This window comes from Panthera onca, chromosome E1 (assembly GCF_046562875.1).
Source record: "Panthera onca isolate mPanOnc1 chromosome E1, mPanOnc1 haplotype 2, whole genome shotgun sequence".
Classification (NCBI taxonomy): domain Eukaryota; kingdom Metazoa; phylum Chordata; class Mammalia; order Carnivora; family Felidae; genus Panthera; species Panthera onca.
This window is the reverse complement of record NC_138352.1, coordinates 44,753,781-44,770,343: the sequence shown is the minus strand read 5'-3', so window position 1 is coordinate 44,770,343 and position 16,563 is coordinate 44,753,781. Positions and strand designations below refer to the sequence as shown.

The window sequence follows — 16,563 nt, the reverse complement described above, 5'->3', positions numbered from 1 at the left end:
GGGAAAAAAAAAAAGAAAGTGAAAGCAAAGAAAAGAGAATCTGAGGAGTCTGATGATGATATGGGCTTTGGTCTTTTTGATTAAACCTTTGTAACATGCTCAAGAAAAAGCTGAACTCTTAAGAAAAAGAAAAAGAAAAAAGCAGAAAACTATCCCCTCTCCACCTTAAAACTGCATCTTACTGATGAATGGATGAAGATGTAGGGTGTGTGTGTGTGTATACACAATGGAATATTGCTCGGCTAGAGGGTATTATGCTAAGCGAAATTAGTCAGAGAAAGACAAATATCGTATGACTTCACTCATATGTGGAATTTAAGATACAAAACAGATGAACATAAGGGAAGGGAAGCAAAAATAATATAAAAACAGTAAGGGGGACAAAAACATAAGAGACTCTTAAATACAGAGAACAAACTGAGGGTTGCTGAAGGGGTTTTGAGTGCGGGGATGGGCTAAATAGGCAAGGGGCATTATTAGGAAGACACTGTTGGGATGAGCACTGGATGTTATACATAGGTGATGAATCACTGGATTCTCATCCTGAAATCATTATTGCATTGTATCCTAACTAACTTGGATGCGAATTTTAAACAAACAAACAAACAAACAAATAAATTAAAAAAAAAAAGAACACATCTTAACTCTTTTCCTTTACTAGGAAGTTTCCAAATCAGGCTGCATTTGAGGAGTTTTAAGAATTACAGTTTCTTGGGGCGCCTGGGTGGCTCAGTCGGTTAAGCATCCGACTTCAGCTCAGGTCACGATCTCGCGGTCCATGAGTTTGGGCCCCGCGTTGGGCTCTGGGCTGATGGCTCAGAGCCTGGAGCCTGCTTCCGATTCTGTGTCTCCCTCTCTCTCTGCTCCTCCCCCGTTCATGCTCTGTCTCTCTCTGTCTCAAAAATAAATAAACATTAAAAAAAAAATTAAAAAAAAAAAAAAGAATTACAGTTTCCTTGGAGCACCTGGGTAGTTCAATCTGTTAAGCATCCGACTTTGGCTCAGGTCATGATCTCACAGTCTGTGAGTTCGAGCGCCGTGTTGGACTCTGTGCTGACAGCTCAGAGCCTGGAGCCTGCTTCAGATTCTGTGTCCACCCTGCCCCTCTGCCCCTCCCCTACTCGTGCTCTGTCTCACTCTGTCTCTCAAAAATAAATAAATGTTAAAAAAAGAAAAAAAAAAAAGAATTACAGATCCCTACCTCCACTACAGATGTCTGAAAAAGAATACTGGAGTGGGATCCAGGATCTTTTTCTTAAAAGCTGCCCAGGTGGTACTGACTGGATAATAAGTAACTCAGCAGCCCTGTATATTTTATCTACTGCCCTGGTATCTAGTTCTTCTTTAAAAGTAGAAGTTGCCCATTTTTCCATGTTAAATGGACTTATTTAACAGCAGCCCTCTCCTGTTTCTCAGTGCTCTTCCAGGCCTTACTTTCACCAATAAACAAAAACTCCCTTCCTTCGTGGTTTATGCTCTTTGGCGACTCCCTCCCTCCCATGTTCCCATCTTTCTACTAATTATCCACAGGACATCAAAGACTGTAGCATCTATTTCAGTTTCCCTCTCTCAGAGCTAATATTGCCATTGTACTGGGTGTGTTGTATATGCATATCTGTCTTATACATAAGTATTCAGCTTAATAAATGTTCACAAAGTATCAGTACCCCCAGACCTTCCCATGCCTCCTAAAATTGCTTACTACCTTCCTCTCCAAAAGTAACCTCCATCCTATGGTTAAAACCATAGATTACTTTTGCCTGTTTTTAAATTTTATATGAATGAAATGATAATGTGCTCTAATATCCTGCTCCTTTGTTCAACATTATATTCAAGAGATTCATCTATATTGTTATACGTAGCAGTTTATTCATTTTCATTATTGCTGTGTGGCATCTCAGTATATGAATATACCCCAATTTCTTTCTTTATTCTATTTGGAAAGAATTTGGGTTGCTTCTAGTTTTTAGCTGCTAAGAATAAAGCTACTAAAATTCTAAATACATCAACTGTTCTTGAAGGTCACATGAAGAAAATATAAAATACCTCATAAAAAAGCAAATCGAGGGGCGCCTGGGTGGCTCGGTCGGTTAAGCGTCCGACTTCGACTCAGGTCACGATCTCACGGTCCGTGAGTTTGAGCCCCACGTCGGGCTCTGTGCTGACAGCTCAGAGCCTGGAGCCTGTTTCAGATTCTGTGTCTCCCTCTCTCTCTGCCCCTCCCCTGTTCATGCTCTGTCTCTCTCTGTCTCAAAAATAAATAAACGTTAAAAAAAAAAATTAAAAAAAAAAAAAATCTATCAGTGACAGGTTCCCCCACCTCCTGAGCCAACCCCCTACTAAAATGTCACACTAAAAATAAATAAATAAAATAAAATAAAACAAAATAAAATGTCACACTGATCTAAGTTCTTGATTTTATCATAGTACCTGTGTGCAGCAGCATGACATTCAAGGTCTTATACAGCCTAGTCCTAAACCAGCTTATTCACATCTTTTACTGTTATAAATTATGTTTATTTTTCTTCTTAAATTTTTTTAATGTTTGTTTATTTTTGAGAGAGAGACAGACAGAGAACGAGCAGGGGAGGGGTAGAGAGAAGGAGGGAGACACAGAATTCGAAGCAGGCTCCAGATTCTGAGCTGACAGCACAGAGCCCAATAGGGGGCTCAAACCCACAAATGAGATCATGACCTGAGCTGAAGTGGACACTCAACCAAATGAGCCACCTAGGCGCCCCGTAAATTATGCTTATTTTTCTTAATTAAAACACATACATACATACACACACACACACACACACACACACACACACAATGACAACACCTAAAAAAGAATGATGCTGCTCTAAATACTCTTCTAAAAATCTACTGGCAAGCCCTGGCTCATACAAAGGAATGTGTATGTTCATCTTTAAAACATATTGCCTAACACGTTTCCAAAGTAGTGCTACCAATTTTCATTCCTACTGACAAGGTATGAGAGTTTCCACCTCTCTACATGCCTTCAATACTTAGTATTGCCAGTTTAAAAAATATTATCATATATTAGTTGCTACAGTGGGTGTGCAACAGTATCTTACTGATTTTTACTTCATACTTCCTGAAAAAATAAAGAAAAATGAAGAGTCTCAGAGATCTGTGGGATCTCATCAAATGTACCAACATAGATATAATGGGGGTAACACAAGAGCAAAGAGAAAGAATGTTCAAAGAAATATGGCTGAAAACTTCCAACATGATGAAAAATATTAGTCTACCACATTCAAGGAGCTTAGCTCAACAAACTCCATGTAGGATAAATACCCAAGAGATCCTTACTAAGACATAATATCAATTTGCATTTCTCTGATGAAAGAGGCTAAGTACTTTTTAAAATGTACATTGGTCATCTCAATAGCCTCCCTCATGAAGGGTGTATTCCAATCTTTTCTCCTTTTTTACTGGGAGGTACTCTTACCTTTTTCTTGTTGATTTGTAGAAGTTCTTTATATGTTATAGACAAATCTTTTGGAAATTTTTAATTTATTTATTTATTCCAATTAATAAAATTTATATTGTTTGTAATAATAAACAAACAAACAAACACTGTGCCTTTCTAGACCAGATTACATAGCTGAGAACTTCTCAACAGTTAGATATTTGGGTCTGGAGATCAACACATAATTGTCCCACAGGTTTCTCAAAATCAACAAAGATCAAACTGAATATAGTATCTTCTGCTGCTGGACTCACTGTCTTAGGTAATGGCACAGCCTAACCCAGAAACCTTAAGGAATCATCCCCACATATCCACCAAATCCATCTCATCCAGTTAGATTCCCAAGTCCTATTGATTCTACTATTTAACATCTTTCAAAAAATTGTCTCCATCCCTACTACTATTGCCCTATGTTAGGCCCTCATAATTTTCCCTTCTGGAACATTTCAGTAGTTTCTAATTAATCTTGTCCTTTAACTCATCTTCCACTATGTAACCAAATCTGATCACACTTCTTTTTAAAGACCTTTAATGGTTCCACAGAATAAAGCCCCAAATCCTTAGCCTAGCAAATGAAACTTTCCATTACCTGATCTGGGTTCCTGCTTACCAGTCTCCACTGGCCTGCCCCCACATCAAGTCTCAATTATTTCAAGTTTCTAAAAAGAACAACGCTGCATCTTTTGCTTGGAATGCCTTTCCACTCTTAATCTCATTGTTTCCCTGCTCCTCTAATGAACTCTTAGCTCATCTTTCAAGAACAAAAGCAAGCACCACTCCCTTTCTAAAGCCTTTTTCACTCATTCCTAATTACCTGTTCTATTTTTGGTATCACCCTATATCTGTATTTACAATCACAAAGTTCTGTAATCACTAGTGCTAGATTCTCATTTTAGAAAGATAATGCTCATTCATCTTATTATCCCAATGAACAACACAATGCCTGATACCAAGTGGGCAATCATTAAATACCTGTGGAACAAGTAACCTTAAAGGTCTTTAACCAAAATAAGTAACAAATGTTTTAATAACCTACATAACATCAATTTGTTATACAAGTGCGTCATATTACTAGAACCTTTTAGTTCTCAAACAAGATTCAACTAGCTAATGTTCTAGATTAGAATACTTTTACAAGGGGCACCTGGATGGCTCAGTCGGTTAAGTGTCCGACTTCCGCTCAGTTCATGATATCTCGGTTTGTGAGTTCCAGCCCCGCATCAGGCTCTGTCCCGACAGCTTGGAGGCTGGAGCCTGCTTCAGATTGTGTGTGTCTCTCTCTGCCCCTTTTCTGCTCGTTCTCTCTCTCTTTTTCTCTCTCTCAAAAATGAACATTTAAAAGTTTTTTTCATAAAAAGAATACTTTCACAATGATACATTTTATTTACATTTTCAGTACTTAATATAAGCGGAAGTTCTCTTGTAACTAATGAAAATAACTGAATAAACTAAAAGCATTCTTGATGGAATGAGGCCACCTGAGTCATTAAATATTTATTTCAAGCTATAACCTTATTTAATATTATCTACACATTGAAATTAAGTAAATGTTATTTTACCTCATACCTAGCTTCTGTGTAACGAAGATCTTCTAGTTAGTGGATAACTTAACATCTTAACTGCTATAATTCTTTAGATGATTGTGTGGTTCTGAAATATGAAACTCAAGCCTGAAATGGACTTTCCATAATTAAATTATAACAATAATACATTCCACACTCAGCCCCACCTCACCCTTAATTCAGCTTTTATTCTCTTTATATATTAAAATGTTTTATTTTAGAATAGTTTTAGATTTCTATAAAAGGTGCAAAGATAATTCAGTGTATGCCTATAAATCCCATAATCCATTTTCCCACTGTCAACAACTTTCATCATCACGGTACATTTATCACAACTAATGAACTAATACTGATATGCTATTATTAACTAATAAAATCTGTACTTTATTCAGATTTCATTAATCTTTCTCTAATGTACTTCTTGTGTCTCAGGGTTCCATCTAGAATACCAAATTACACCTAGATGGGCCATTTCTCCTTAGGTTCCTCTGGTCTGGGGTGATTCCTCAGAATTTTCCTGCTTTTGACAGTTTTGAAAAGTACTGGTCATATATTTTATAAAATGTTCCTCCAACAAGGGTTCATGTGGTGTTTTTCTCGTGGTTAGATCGTGTTTATGGGTTTTTGGGAGGACAACACCACAGATGTAAAGTACAATTCTCAACATATCATAACAAGGCTACATATGCTATCAACATGACAACATGGATGATGTTAAATTTGATAATTTGGCTACAATAATGTTTGCCCTGTTTCTTTGGCATAAAATTATTTCTCCCTTTCTACTATATTTTCATCTAAGCAAGTCACTAAGCATAGCCCACATTTAAGGGTAGGGAGTTATGTTCTACCTCCTGAGGAGGCAATATCTAAAGAAACTGTGATTCTTTTGTAGGTGTACTATCTTACGTTTCTTAGCTATCTGCTCATACATCTATTCACCTTTAGATTATCAATTATGTTAAGAGTAAGTAATTTTCATTGTATTTCCCAAACATCTTGATATAGGAAAGGCATTTGACAAATGCCAAGTATTTAAAATTCCCAAAAGCATACAATAAAAATTATCTGGGTATGATTCACTATTGTATCCTCAGCACCCACAATTTAGTGTCTGAGGTATAACAGGTCCCCAAAACTATTTATTGAATTAATAAATTACAATTTTGGGGGTGCCTGGGTGGCTCAGTAGGTTTAGCGTCTGACTTCAGCTCAGGTCATGATCTTGCAGTTTGTGGTTTGAGCCCTGCATCAGGCTCTGTGCTGACGGTGTGGAGCCTGGAGCCTGCTTCATTCTGTGTCTCCCTCTCTCTGCCCCTCTCCTGCTTGTGCCCTGTCTGTCTCTCTAAAACAAACAAACATTAAAAAAATTTTTTAAAGTAAATAAATGAATTACAATCTCATAATTATAGAACATAAGCAGCATGGAACAGAGAAGTCTTTTTATTCAGTACTATAGCTCCAGATAGTAAAATAGTACATAGTTCTAGGCAAGCATCCAGTAAGTATTTGGTGAATGAATGAATAAATTGAAAAATATAACCTCTTATTTACCCATTACCCAGTATGTATAAAAATGTTTTACATAAGTATTTCCCTGTTATATAGTTTAAGAGAGGAAATGACAGATTTAACTAAGAAAAAGTATCCCAGAAGGCTGGAAAATATTCAGTAACCTTGATTTAATATACCCATCTTCCATTTTATACCAAGATAGCCTCTGAATTTTTCTATACTATTTAAAACTTTAAAAATTACATTCAACACTTAGTAAAAATAAATATATTCACTCAATATCTGAAAAATATTAAATGATCACTTATTATATTTTTAAATGTCAGGGATACAAAATTAAGATGTGCATTATTTCTTGGCACACAGCTTTGTGGAGCTCAGAGCCAAAAGGGATAATGGGCAAGTAAACAAGCAATTGTAATCAGGTTTAATATATATTCTAATAGGTTAATTTGAGGGAGCAGAAAAAGACCCAGGGCACACAGTTGAGGAGGGCTTCCAGGAATAGAATACAAGCTAAAATTAAGAGGGAATAGGAGCTACGCCCAGCATGAAGAGAGACACAAGGAACATGGTGGGAAGCACATTTGGGGGGATGAAAGAAGTTCCTCTAGACTAAAAAATGACAGAGGCAAGTGTGAGAGATGTAAGGCTACAGAACTGAGTAGGAGTCAGCATATGAAAGGTCTTCTGTACCATTAAGCAAGTTTGGATTTTATCCTGTAAGTAAATGGAATTCAATAAAGGGTTTTAGAGTAGAGAAGTGACATGATCAGATATAAATTTGAAGGGGGAAAAAGAACTCATTTTGAGCATATGAAAGGAAGAATAATGGATACAAGGAACCCAGACAAGAGACTATTTTGAAAGACAGTGGCCTAGCTAGGAATGTCAAAGGAAAGTACAAATGAATTCATGCACTATTTAGGTAGAATCAACAGATTTTGGTAATGTATTACAAGCAGAATTTAAGCAAGAGGAAAAGATGAAGAATGTACAGCACCATCAATCACTAAGATGATGAGCTATTACTGATAGGCAGGCTGACAGATAAAAAGACAATGATTTGTTTGGGAGACACTGAATCTGTTAACATCAAAACCACACAGCTACATGGAACTGGAAGTTATGAGAAAAATAAAAGCTAGAGCTAGAACTTAGAGAGTAATCAGCATATAAATAGAATTGAAGTACAAGTGGAACTGAAATCACCTAGAAAAAAGTGAGAAGTAGGAAGAGTACAAAGCATGGGTGGAAGTTGCAAGGCTTCCAATGTTTAAGAGGTCTTCAGAGATCCAAACACGCCACAGAATATGCCAGTGTTTGTACCAAGGGCAACATCAATAAATAGCAATACAAAGCTAGCTTATAATTATTTTAGCCAAGATTTGCATGCTTAATTAAACAGGTCCAAGAACACAAGAGAAAAACTCAGCATTTGAGCCACTTCATCCCAACAAGAACAGTGTGGTTTGGCAAAAATCAGAATCTAAGAAAAAGATGATATGGAGCTCTAGACTAGTTCTACCAACAGCTACCTATGTGACCTAGGCAATTAAATCTCAAGTTTTTTCAATGCATAAGATGAGCTCTCAAAAAGTCCTTTGTAAGTCACAGTCCATGAATCTATTCAGATTACTCTATAGTTAAATTAGATTTATAAACAAGACAAATATCATAAAAGGATAATTAATACATAACCGTAGAGAAGACCAAGAACTTTGGATTCAGACAAACCCAAAACTCAAATCCCTCTTTCATTTACTAAATTGTGAATGAGAGCAAATTGCTTAAATTCTCTACATACCAGTTTGTACAGCTATAAAAAGTAGACAATATTAAAATCTATCTCACAGAATGTTAGAAATTAATGAGAAAAGGTACACATAAAAGTGCTTGTGCACAATCCTTGGTATGTAAGAACACTTACCAAATGTTAGCTATTATTGCTGTTTTAAATACCATTAGTATACACTCTAAGATATATAATATATATTGACACTTCCAATATACAATATTATATACATATATAGCACTTCCAATACCATAAGCTATATAGAGCAGTGACTGCCATATATTAAAATATGATAAAGAGGAAAGAGAAGACAGAACAGCTTGTGCATCTTAGCCTCTGTACCTGGTGGTCCTGCAGCAGCTGCATCTTCCATAAGTTCTCCCTCTTCCAATTCCATGTTGTTGTATTCCACATCATTTTCTCCCGACCTAAGAATATACAAAATTCATCATTCCTATACAGTAAGGACAATTAACATTTGTCACACCTCGATGAATTTTAAAACAGTAGTGCATAGCTTTCTCCTACAAAGTAAGACATGCTATTTCTCAATACGGAAATGAGGACAATGACTTTTAATATTATCATGGTAGTGTTAATGTTCAAACTACCTCTCAAAAACACCGAGATGGTTGGCAACATTTTTCTTTTGTAAAATTTACTTATTTATTTTGAGAGACAGAGTGTGAGCATGGGAGGGGCAGAGAGAGAATCCCAAGCAGGCTCCTCCCTATCAGAACAGAGCCCAGTGCAGGGCTTGAACTCACAAACCATGAGATCATTGCCTGAGCTGAAATCAGGATTCGGACGCTTAACTGACTAAGCCACCCAGGTACCCCAATGTTTAATTTTTAAAATAGAAAATATGAGAACCATTGTAAGCAGAAGGAACTATATAGCTTTAAAGAATTTATAACTTAATGGTAAGAAATTAGGCTTAAAACACTACCTTTTAAGGTTAAAAAAAAAGATCAAATTAACATATATTACTTTTTTTTTTTTTTTTTTTTTTAAATGAGAGAGAGTATACATGCGAGTGGGGGAGAGACAGAGAATCCCAAGCAGGCTTGACATACAGTGTGGAGCCCAATGCGGGGCTAAATCCCACAACTCTGGAATCATGACCTAAGCTGAAATCAAGAGTCAATCAGCTGCTCAACCAACAGAGCCACCCAGGCGCCCCATAAATACTGTTTTCTTAAGATGGTATTTCAGAAAAAGGGTGTTGCCTCCTACCAAAGTCCTCACAAAATCTTTCCTACCAAAAAAACTACTATTGCTTTATTTTATTTTTTTAATTAAAAAATTTCTTTTAATTTCCTTATTTACTTAGTGATTGATTTTAAGTAAGCTCTATGTCCAACATGGGGCTTAAATTCACAACCCCAAGATCAAGAGTCACATATTCTACCAACTGAGACATCCAGATGCCCCACTTATTATAATGAGAGTGCTATATGGAACAACACTAACCAATGCTAGTTTGGGATATTTAAGTAACTCACAAGGGAAATGAAAGCAAAATGAACTATTGTGACCTAAGATAAAAAGCTTCTGCACAGCATAGAAAACAATAAAAAAAAACTAGCGGTGCCTGGGTGGCTCAGTTGGTTAACCGTTGGCTTCAGCTCAGGTCGTGATCTCATGGTTCATGGGTTCGAACCCCATGTTGGACTCTGTGCTGACAGCTCAGACCTGGAGCCTGCTTTGGATTCTGTAACTCCCTCTCTGCCTTTCCCCTGCTCATGCTCTCTCTCTCTCTCTCTCAAAAATAAATAAACATTAAAAAAAAAAAACAAAAAAAAACAACTACTAAAAGGCAACTGACAGAATGGGAGATAATTTGCAAATGACATGTCAGATAATAGGTTAGAATCCAAAATCTATAAAGAATTTATCAAACTCAACACACAAAAAGCAATCCAGTGAAGAAATGGGAAGAATACATGAATAGACCTTTTTCCAAAGAAGACACAAACACATGAAGAGATGCTCAACATCACTTATCATCAGGGAAATACAAATCAAAACCACGATGAGATACCATCTCACAGCTGTCAGAATGACTAAAATTAACAACAGAAAACAACAGATGTCGGGGAGGATACAGAGAAAGGGGTACCCTCTTACACTGTTGGTGAGAATGCAAATTGGTAAACCCTGGAAAACTGTATGAAGTTTCCTTAAAAAGTTAAAAATAGAACTACTCTATGATCCAGCAACTGCACTACTAATTAGTTACCCTAAGAATATAAGAACATTAATTCAAAGGGATATAGGCACCCCTATATTTATAGCAGTGCTATTTACAACAGCCAAGATATGGAAGCCCAAGTGTTCATTGATGAATGGATAAAGAATATTTGGTGTACACACACACACACACACACACACACACACACACACACAGGAATATTATTCATCCATCAAAAAGAATGAAATTTTGCAATTTTCAACAACATGGATGGAGCTAGAGGGTACAATGAACACTAAATGAAGTCAGTCAGAGAAGGACAAATATTATTTCAATCCTACGTAGAATTAAAGAAACAAAAGAAATGAGCAAAGAGAGAAAATGTGTGTGGGCGCACGCGAGACAGAGAGACAGAGAGACGGGGGTAAGGGGGGGGAACCAGGAAACAGACTCTTAACTATAGAGAACTAAGGGTTACCAGAGGGAAGGTGGGTGAGGGAATGGGGGGAACAGGTGATAGGGTGGGAAGACATTTACAGCCTCAGAATATGTCCCTATAGGATATTTATTAACTACAAAGGGAAAAATTAGTAATTTCAGATTGGAGAAACCTGACAGACATCACGTTAACCAAGTGATCTAGGGGCGCCTGTGTGGCTCAGTCAGTTGAGTGTCCGACTTCGGCTCAGGTCATGATCTCACGGTTTGTGAGTTCGAGGCCCGCCTCGGGCTTTGTGCTGACAGCTCAGAGCCTGGAGCCTGCTTCGGATTCTGTGTCTCCCTCTCTCTCTGCTCCTCCCCTGCTCACGTTCTGCCTCTCTCTCCCTCTCAAAAATAAATAAATATTTAAAAAAATTATTTTTTAAACCAAACAATCTAAATTAATGGTACAGAGATAAAAGACATGTGCTCTCCCACTACTCCATCATATGAGGTCCTGAAAAGGTATCATAATTTCTTTAGTACTCCTGCCTAAAGTGCACAATCTTAATTTAATTGTGAAGAAACATTTGGACAACTCCCAAATTGAAGCTTGCTAGGAAAGAACTGCTTTTTCTCTGAAGTGTCAAAGTCATAAACAAGCAAACGAACAAAAAAGATCAGGTGATCCAAATTAAAGACTAAAGAAACTTAACTAAAAGTAATGTAATACCGCTTTGGATCCTAGACCAAAGGACATCAATGGCAAATTTTTAAAAGGTAACAGATTATAGTATTACATCAATGTTAAATCCTGAGTTTGATAACTATACTGTAGTTACATAGGAAACATAGTACACAACGAAAAGTATATTCACCTAACTTGAAAGTCTCACCAAAAAATATTTTTAAAAAATACAGAAAAGAGGAACTAAGCAAAATATTAACATTTGGGGAATTAATCTGGACAAAGGGAATATGGGAATTGTTATCTAGCATTTTCTCCATTTTTCTTAAATTGAATAATTGAAAAATTAAAAAGAAAAACTAAAGCTAAGTTTGGAACCCAGAGGTGTAAAGAAGGTAAACTATCTTTCCTTCAAGTTCCTTCATTTATATAAGATACTCTACAGCAAGTAAACATGCTGAGTATCTCCACTTTTAGGCCCAAATTTAGTTAATATGCTTCTAATAATTACTACTTAGATGCTTTATGGTAGTTAATGTGAGACACTCACATAGTTTCTTCATCAATGTCATTTTCTTCTGTGTTACTTGTTGCTGTGGAGCTGGCAGAGGAACTGCTGCCATCGAGGTGATTCACTTCATCTTCACCAACAAGATCCAGATCCAGATCTCCATCTGAAAGTTCATGCTAGATCAAGGCAAAGAAACAAGACTTCTATCTCAAATGTTTTTACTCATTGATCATCTGATCCAGCCAATGGACCAAGCACCAAAGAATAATGAAATGATCAGAATTCTCTCTCCTGTGCATAGGCAGTTGAGCCCATTAGAGAACAGCACACAACCACATTATCTGGTTCCACTAATAACTTATTGCTGCCACTTTCAGTTAGGCCTTCAATGTGACTAGAGATGCTTCATATACTCCACTGCAGATGCCAATGAGGCTCTTCACAGGGTAACATTTCAAACCATCATCCTGTAGTCCGACCTAATCTCTAACATCAAGGACATCATAAAACTCTTGTCACCTATCTGCATAGAAAAACACACTGGTTATTATGTGTAAATACCCCCAAATTTTACCTGCCCTACCTCCAAACCCCATCATTAATTCCATTAACACCCCTTTCACAGGTTAATTGCTTCACCTGAGTGCTCCATTATCTCCTTAAATAGTTTGTTTTGTCAATACCTTAACTTACCTCTCTCCCCACTGGCTCCTTCATTTTAGTACATACTTGAAGTGTCCTATCTTATAAATAACAACTATAACAACAAAAGCTGGTCTCTGCATCACTGTCTTACTTTTCAACTCTATTCTTTTTTATGTTTATTTATTTTGACAGAAAGAGTGGGAGAGCGGGGGAGGGGCAGAGAGAGAATCCTAAGCAGGCTGTGCGCTGACAGAGAGGGCTCAATCCCATGAACCATGAGATCATGACGTGAGCCAAAAACAAGAGTTGGATGCTTAACCAAGTGAGCCACCCAGGTACCCATAACTTTAAACAGTAACAATCACTTCTCAAATTCTCATTCTGGTTGTTGTTTATCTAGCATAAAACCTGGCTATCTCCCAAATCCTAAATGATTCTACCTACATATGCAAAAATAAGGTACTGTACTAGTTTTAGTGAATGGAAATAGATCAGATTTGTTAATTCCACAATTTGTATAGTTGTATATTTTCCGGAATGTGTGTCAGTTTGTTTGGTAGAACATACGTTTTCTATAATAAATTAACTTTAGAGCCTTGTAACATTTTGATTCAACTTCTGACTTAATATTTACAGGAGGGCATACTCTACTAAAGAAAATAAATGGAGAAGTCTTTCAGTATATTGATTCCTCTATATATGTTGGAAACCATGGTCTTATCATTTCTCTTACAAAGCACAAAATGAATCTAAAACAAGTCTAATTATTACATGATAATCTTCATTCTGAATCTTTTCCTCTTCTTCATCCTCTTTGACATCTCTTACAGAAGCTGTAGTAGGACCATCCTGGAGAAGCATATCGGTGCACGGCACAGACTTCTTAGCACGTGTCTCAGGAGTGTCATCATTTTGGGGGCTCAGATGATTATCTGGTGGTGACAAATCTCTTGATTTCTGACTTCGAGATAACTCAATAGTAAGTCTCTTTTAAAACAATAACAGCACACATACACATGAGTCAAAAGAAGAGTTCCCTGGTACAGTAAAAATATTTTCAGTAAAAAGATATATCCAGATGTTCCTAAAAACATTTTTGAACCATTTCTCTCACTCCCTCCAGGTTTTGCTTATGGAAAAATCTATGGCAAAAAAAAAAATCTGCCCAATTTACCCTCATTCTTCTTATATGCAGCCCAAGCTGCACATACAATTAGCAAACTGTAAAGTCAATAAATATAAGCAGTTTTAAATAGTACACTTAACATGAAAATCTCTCAAAGCATGTATTCATTCATATTTCCTCCCTTTTCTATTAACCATTCTCAGCACTTCAATCCTATTACCCCATCTCAATTTCCACTGGCAGAAAGAAGAATCCCTTACATAATGTAGTTTACCACTGTAAGATAAAAATTCCTTAACTGCTCCTCCATAATGCTCCATTCAAGAATAGTGAAAATTCAAGAGGTGGCAATTTTCAATTATTCTATAACTTAGAATCCTTTGACTTCATGACAGCATGGAAAACAGAAATACTCAAGTCATTGAGAAAAACACAAAATGTTTACCTCAATGAGAGCAGCACTGTCCAATACAGTACGGAAATGTTCTATATGTGCAATGCCCAATAGAAGCACTTGAAATGTGGCCAGTGCAACTAAAGAACTGAATTTTTTATTTTAATTAAGTTTGCATAGCCATATGTGGCTAATGGCTAACAAACTGTGAAGAGTGTAAAATTAGAGGCTCAAAGGTGGGAAGTAGATGGGAGAATAAGATAATTGGACTTTTCTACAAAATTACAAAATCTAATTACAAATGTATCAGGCCAATAACACAATATGAAACACTAAACCCAAAATACATTTTTTCCTTACCTCTTTAAGGTTATTTATTTGTTGGATATAGCTAGTTTGTGCAGCTTCTAATTGAGTAATATACCAATGCTGGTCCCGGCATTTTTGAAAGAAAGTTGGAGAACGAACCTGAAACCTTAAAAGAAGAACTGCACATGAAACGTGATCCAAACAGTAAAATATTATCAACCAAGCCTTGAATCTATAACTATAAATTCTATAATTTTAAGTTTACTTGACTACATTACAACAAAGCTAAAATTCAAATTGAATTCAGAGCTGCTGGTATCAACCATTTATACATATAGTTTACAAATTAGAATGACATAATGTTCTGAGAAGTTCTCTTCAAGAGGGAGGCAAACCATTACAGACTCTTAACAATAGAGAAGAAACTGAGGGTTGCTGGCGTGGGGAGGTGGGTGGGTGGGGAGGGGTTTAGAGCGCTAAATGGGTAATGGGTATTAAGGAGGGCACTTGTTGTGATGAGCACTGGGTGTTATATGTAAGTGATGAATCACTAAGCTCTGCTCCTGAAACCAATGCACTATATGTTAACTAACTTGAATTTAAATAAAAACTTGGAAGAAAAAAGTTATCTTCAAGTCAGTTGTCTAAATTCAAACTATACTTTTGTAAAGAAATAACATTACATATCATGGTTAAAGCTCCCAAACTACTAGTTCAAATACATTGTTGATCATGAGATGGGAAGACCATGCTATGCAGGAAGAAAGAAGCTAATGCTTTCCTTCCCCTTTCTTGCTTAGGCCAGGCACTACAAAAATAGGCAAAGTTTGTTTTAGACTCTGTTTTTTTTCTTTCCTGCCTCCATCTCATGTTCCCATTTTTCTTACTCCTCAATAAAAAAATAATTTAAAGGATCAACTACCCAGGACTGCTTTACTGTCCCCCAAAGAGTTGCATCCTCTAAATAACCTATATTCTAAACCCCTCCAGATAGCAGCTTAAATCAACCCTCCATATATCACAATACAGCATATTTCAGGAGGGTTAGGGAAAAAAACAAGTATAATAAAGGATTTTAATGGGTAAGTGATAGGATCTCAATCTTTTCAGAGTTATCTGTACTTTTAAAACACTAATACCTACTAATGCAAAGAATCTCTACCTACGTCAGATGAATGAAAATTAGTCTATTTATAATGAAAAAATTTTCAGTAACAGGTAAAGATGTTTCTAAAGAAAGGAAGAGTCCCAAGAGAAAAGACTAACTTGGAAGCCTGCAAATCCTCTTTCCAGTCTTGTCACCTTTATGTTAAATACTATTCCATTTTTCGTAACATTTTAAAGCTAGTATAGGAATCTACTGACCATCTAGAATTATCTGCAGCAGATAACTATTTCCAGTCAAGCATACTCAGGCATTAGAGGTCAGAGATTATTCACTCAATCACTAGCTTAAGTGGATACTGCCTACTCAGTATACACTGGTAAGACTTCCAAAAGACTATTACTTTTGAATACCTAATGAACTACAGCCAAGCCCACACATTATCATTAGTTAGTATATGTATCATCAAAACAAAAGCAAGCAACAGGTAAAATTCCTTAACTTTCTCATTAAACAAAAAGAGAATAAAATACATATTTATTCATATGTAGTTGTAGAAAAGCCTTAAGTAACTTTCTGATATGTACATTTAAAATTCCTTCAGAATTTTGAATTGAGGTTCAAATTTTCAGCGATCTCCCATTAAATATTATGACCAATAAGATAATTAAAAGCCTCCCCTCCACGAATCCTACAGCAATTTATTTATACTGCTATTATAGCACTATCTTTTAGAAAAAATTGTTTTTATCTACCCATTTCATCTTGATTTTCCTGAGGACAAAATCCATCTTATTCTTTCTTAATATTAACCCACT

The 16,563-nt window shown here is 36.3% G+C and overlaps 1 protein-coding gene across 7 annotated transcripts in view; it reads right to left on the bottom strand.

Moving 5' to 3' along the window:
* Positions 1–16,563, bottom strand: part of TRIM37 (tripartite motif containing 37) — a 145,761-nt gene that overhangs the window by 55,914 nt on the left and 73,284 nt on the right. For all 7 annotated transcript variants that reach the window (XM_078437364.2, XM_060647748.3, XM_078437363.2 and 4 more), the window contains exons 14-17: positions 14,692–14,806; positions 13,583–13,798; positions 12,206–12,342; positions 8,696–8,781 (exon numbers count right to left, since the gene is read on the bottom strand). In XM_078437364.2, the coding sequence (XP_078293490.1) occupies positions 8,696–8,781; positions 12,206–12,342; positions 13,583–13,798; positions 14,692–14,806 (554 nt within the window). The remainder of the gene's footprint in view (positions 1–8,695; positions 8,782–12,205; positions 12,343–13,582; positions 13,799–14,691; positions 14,807–16,563) is intronic.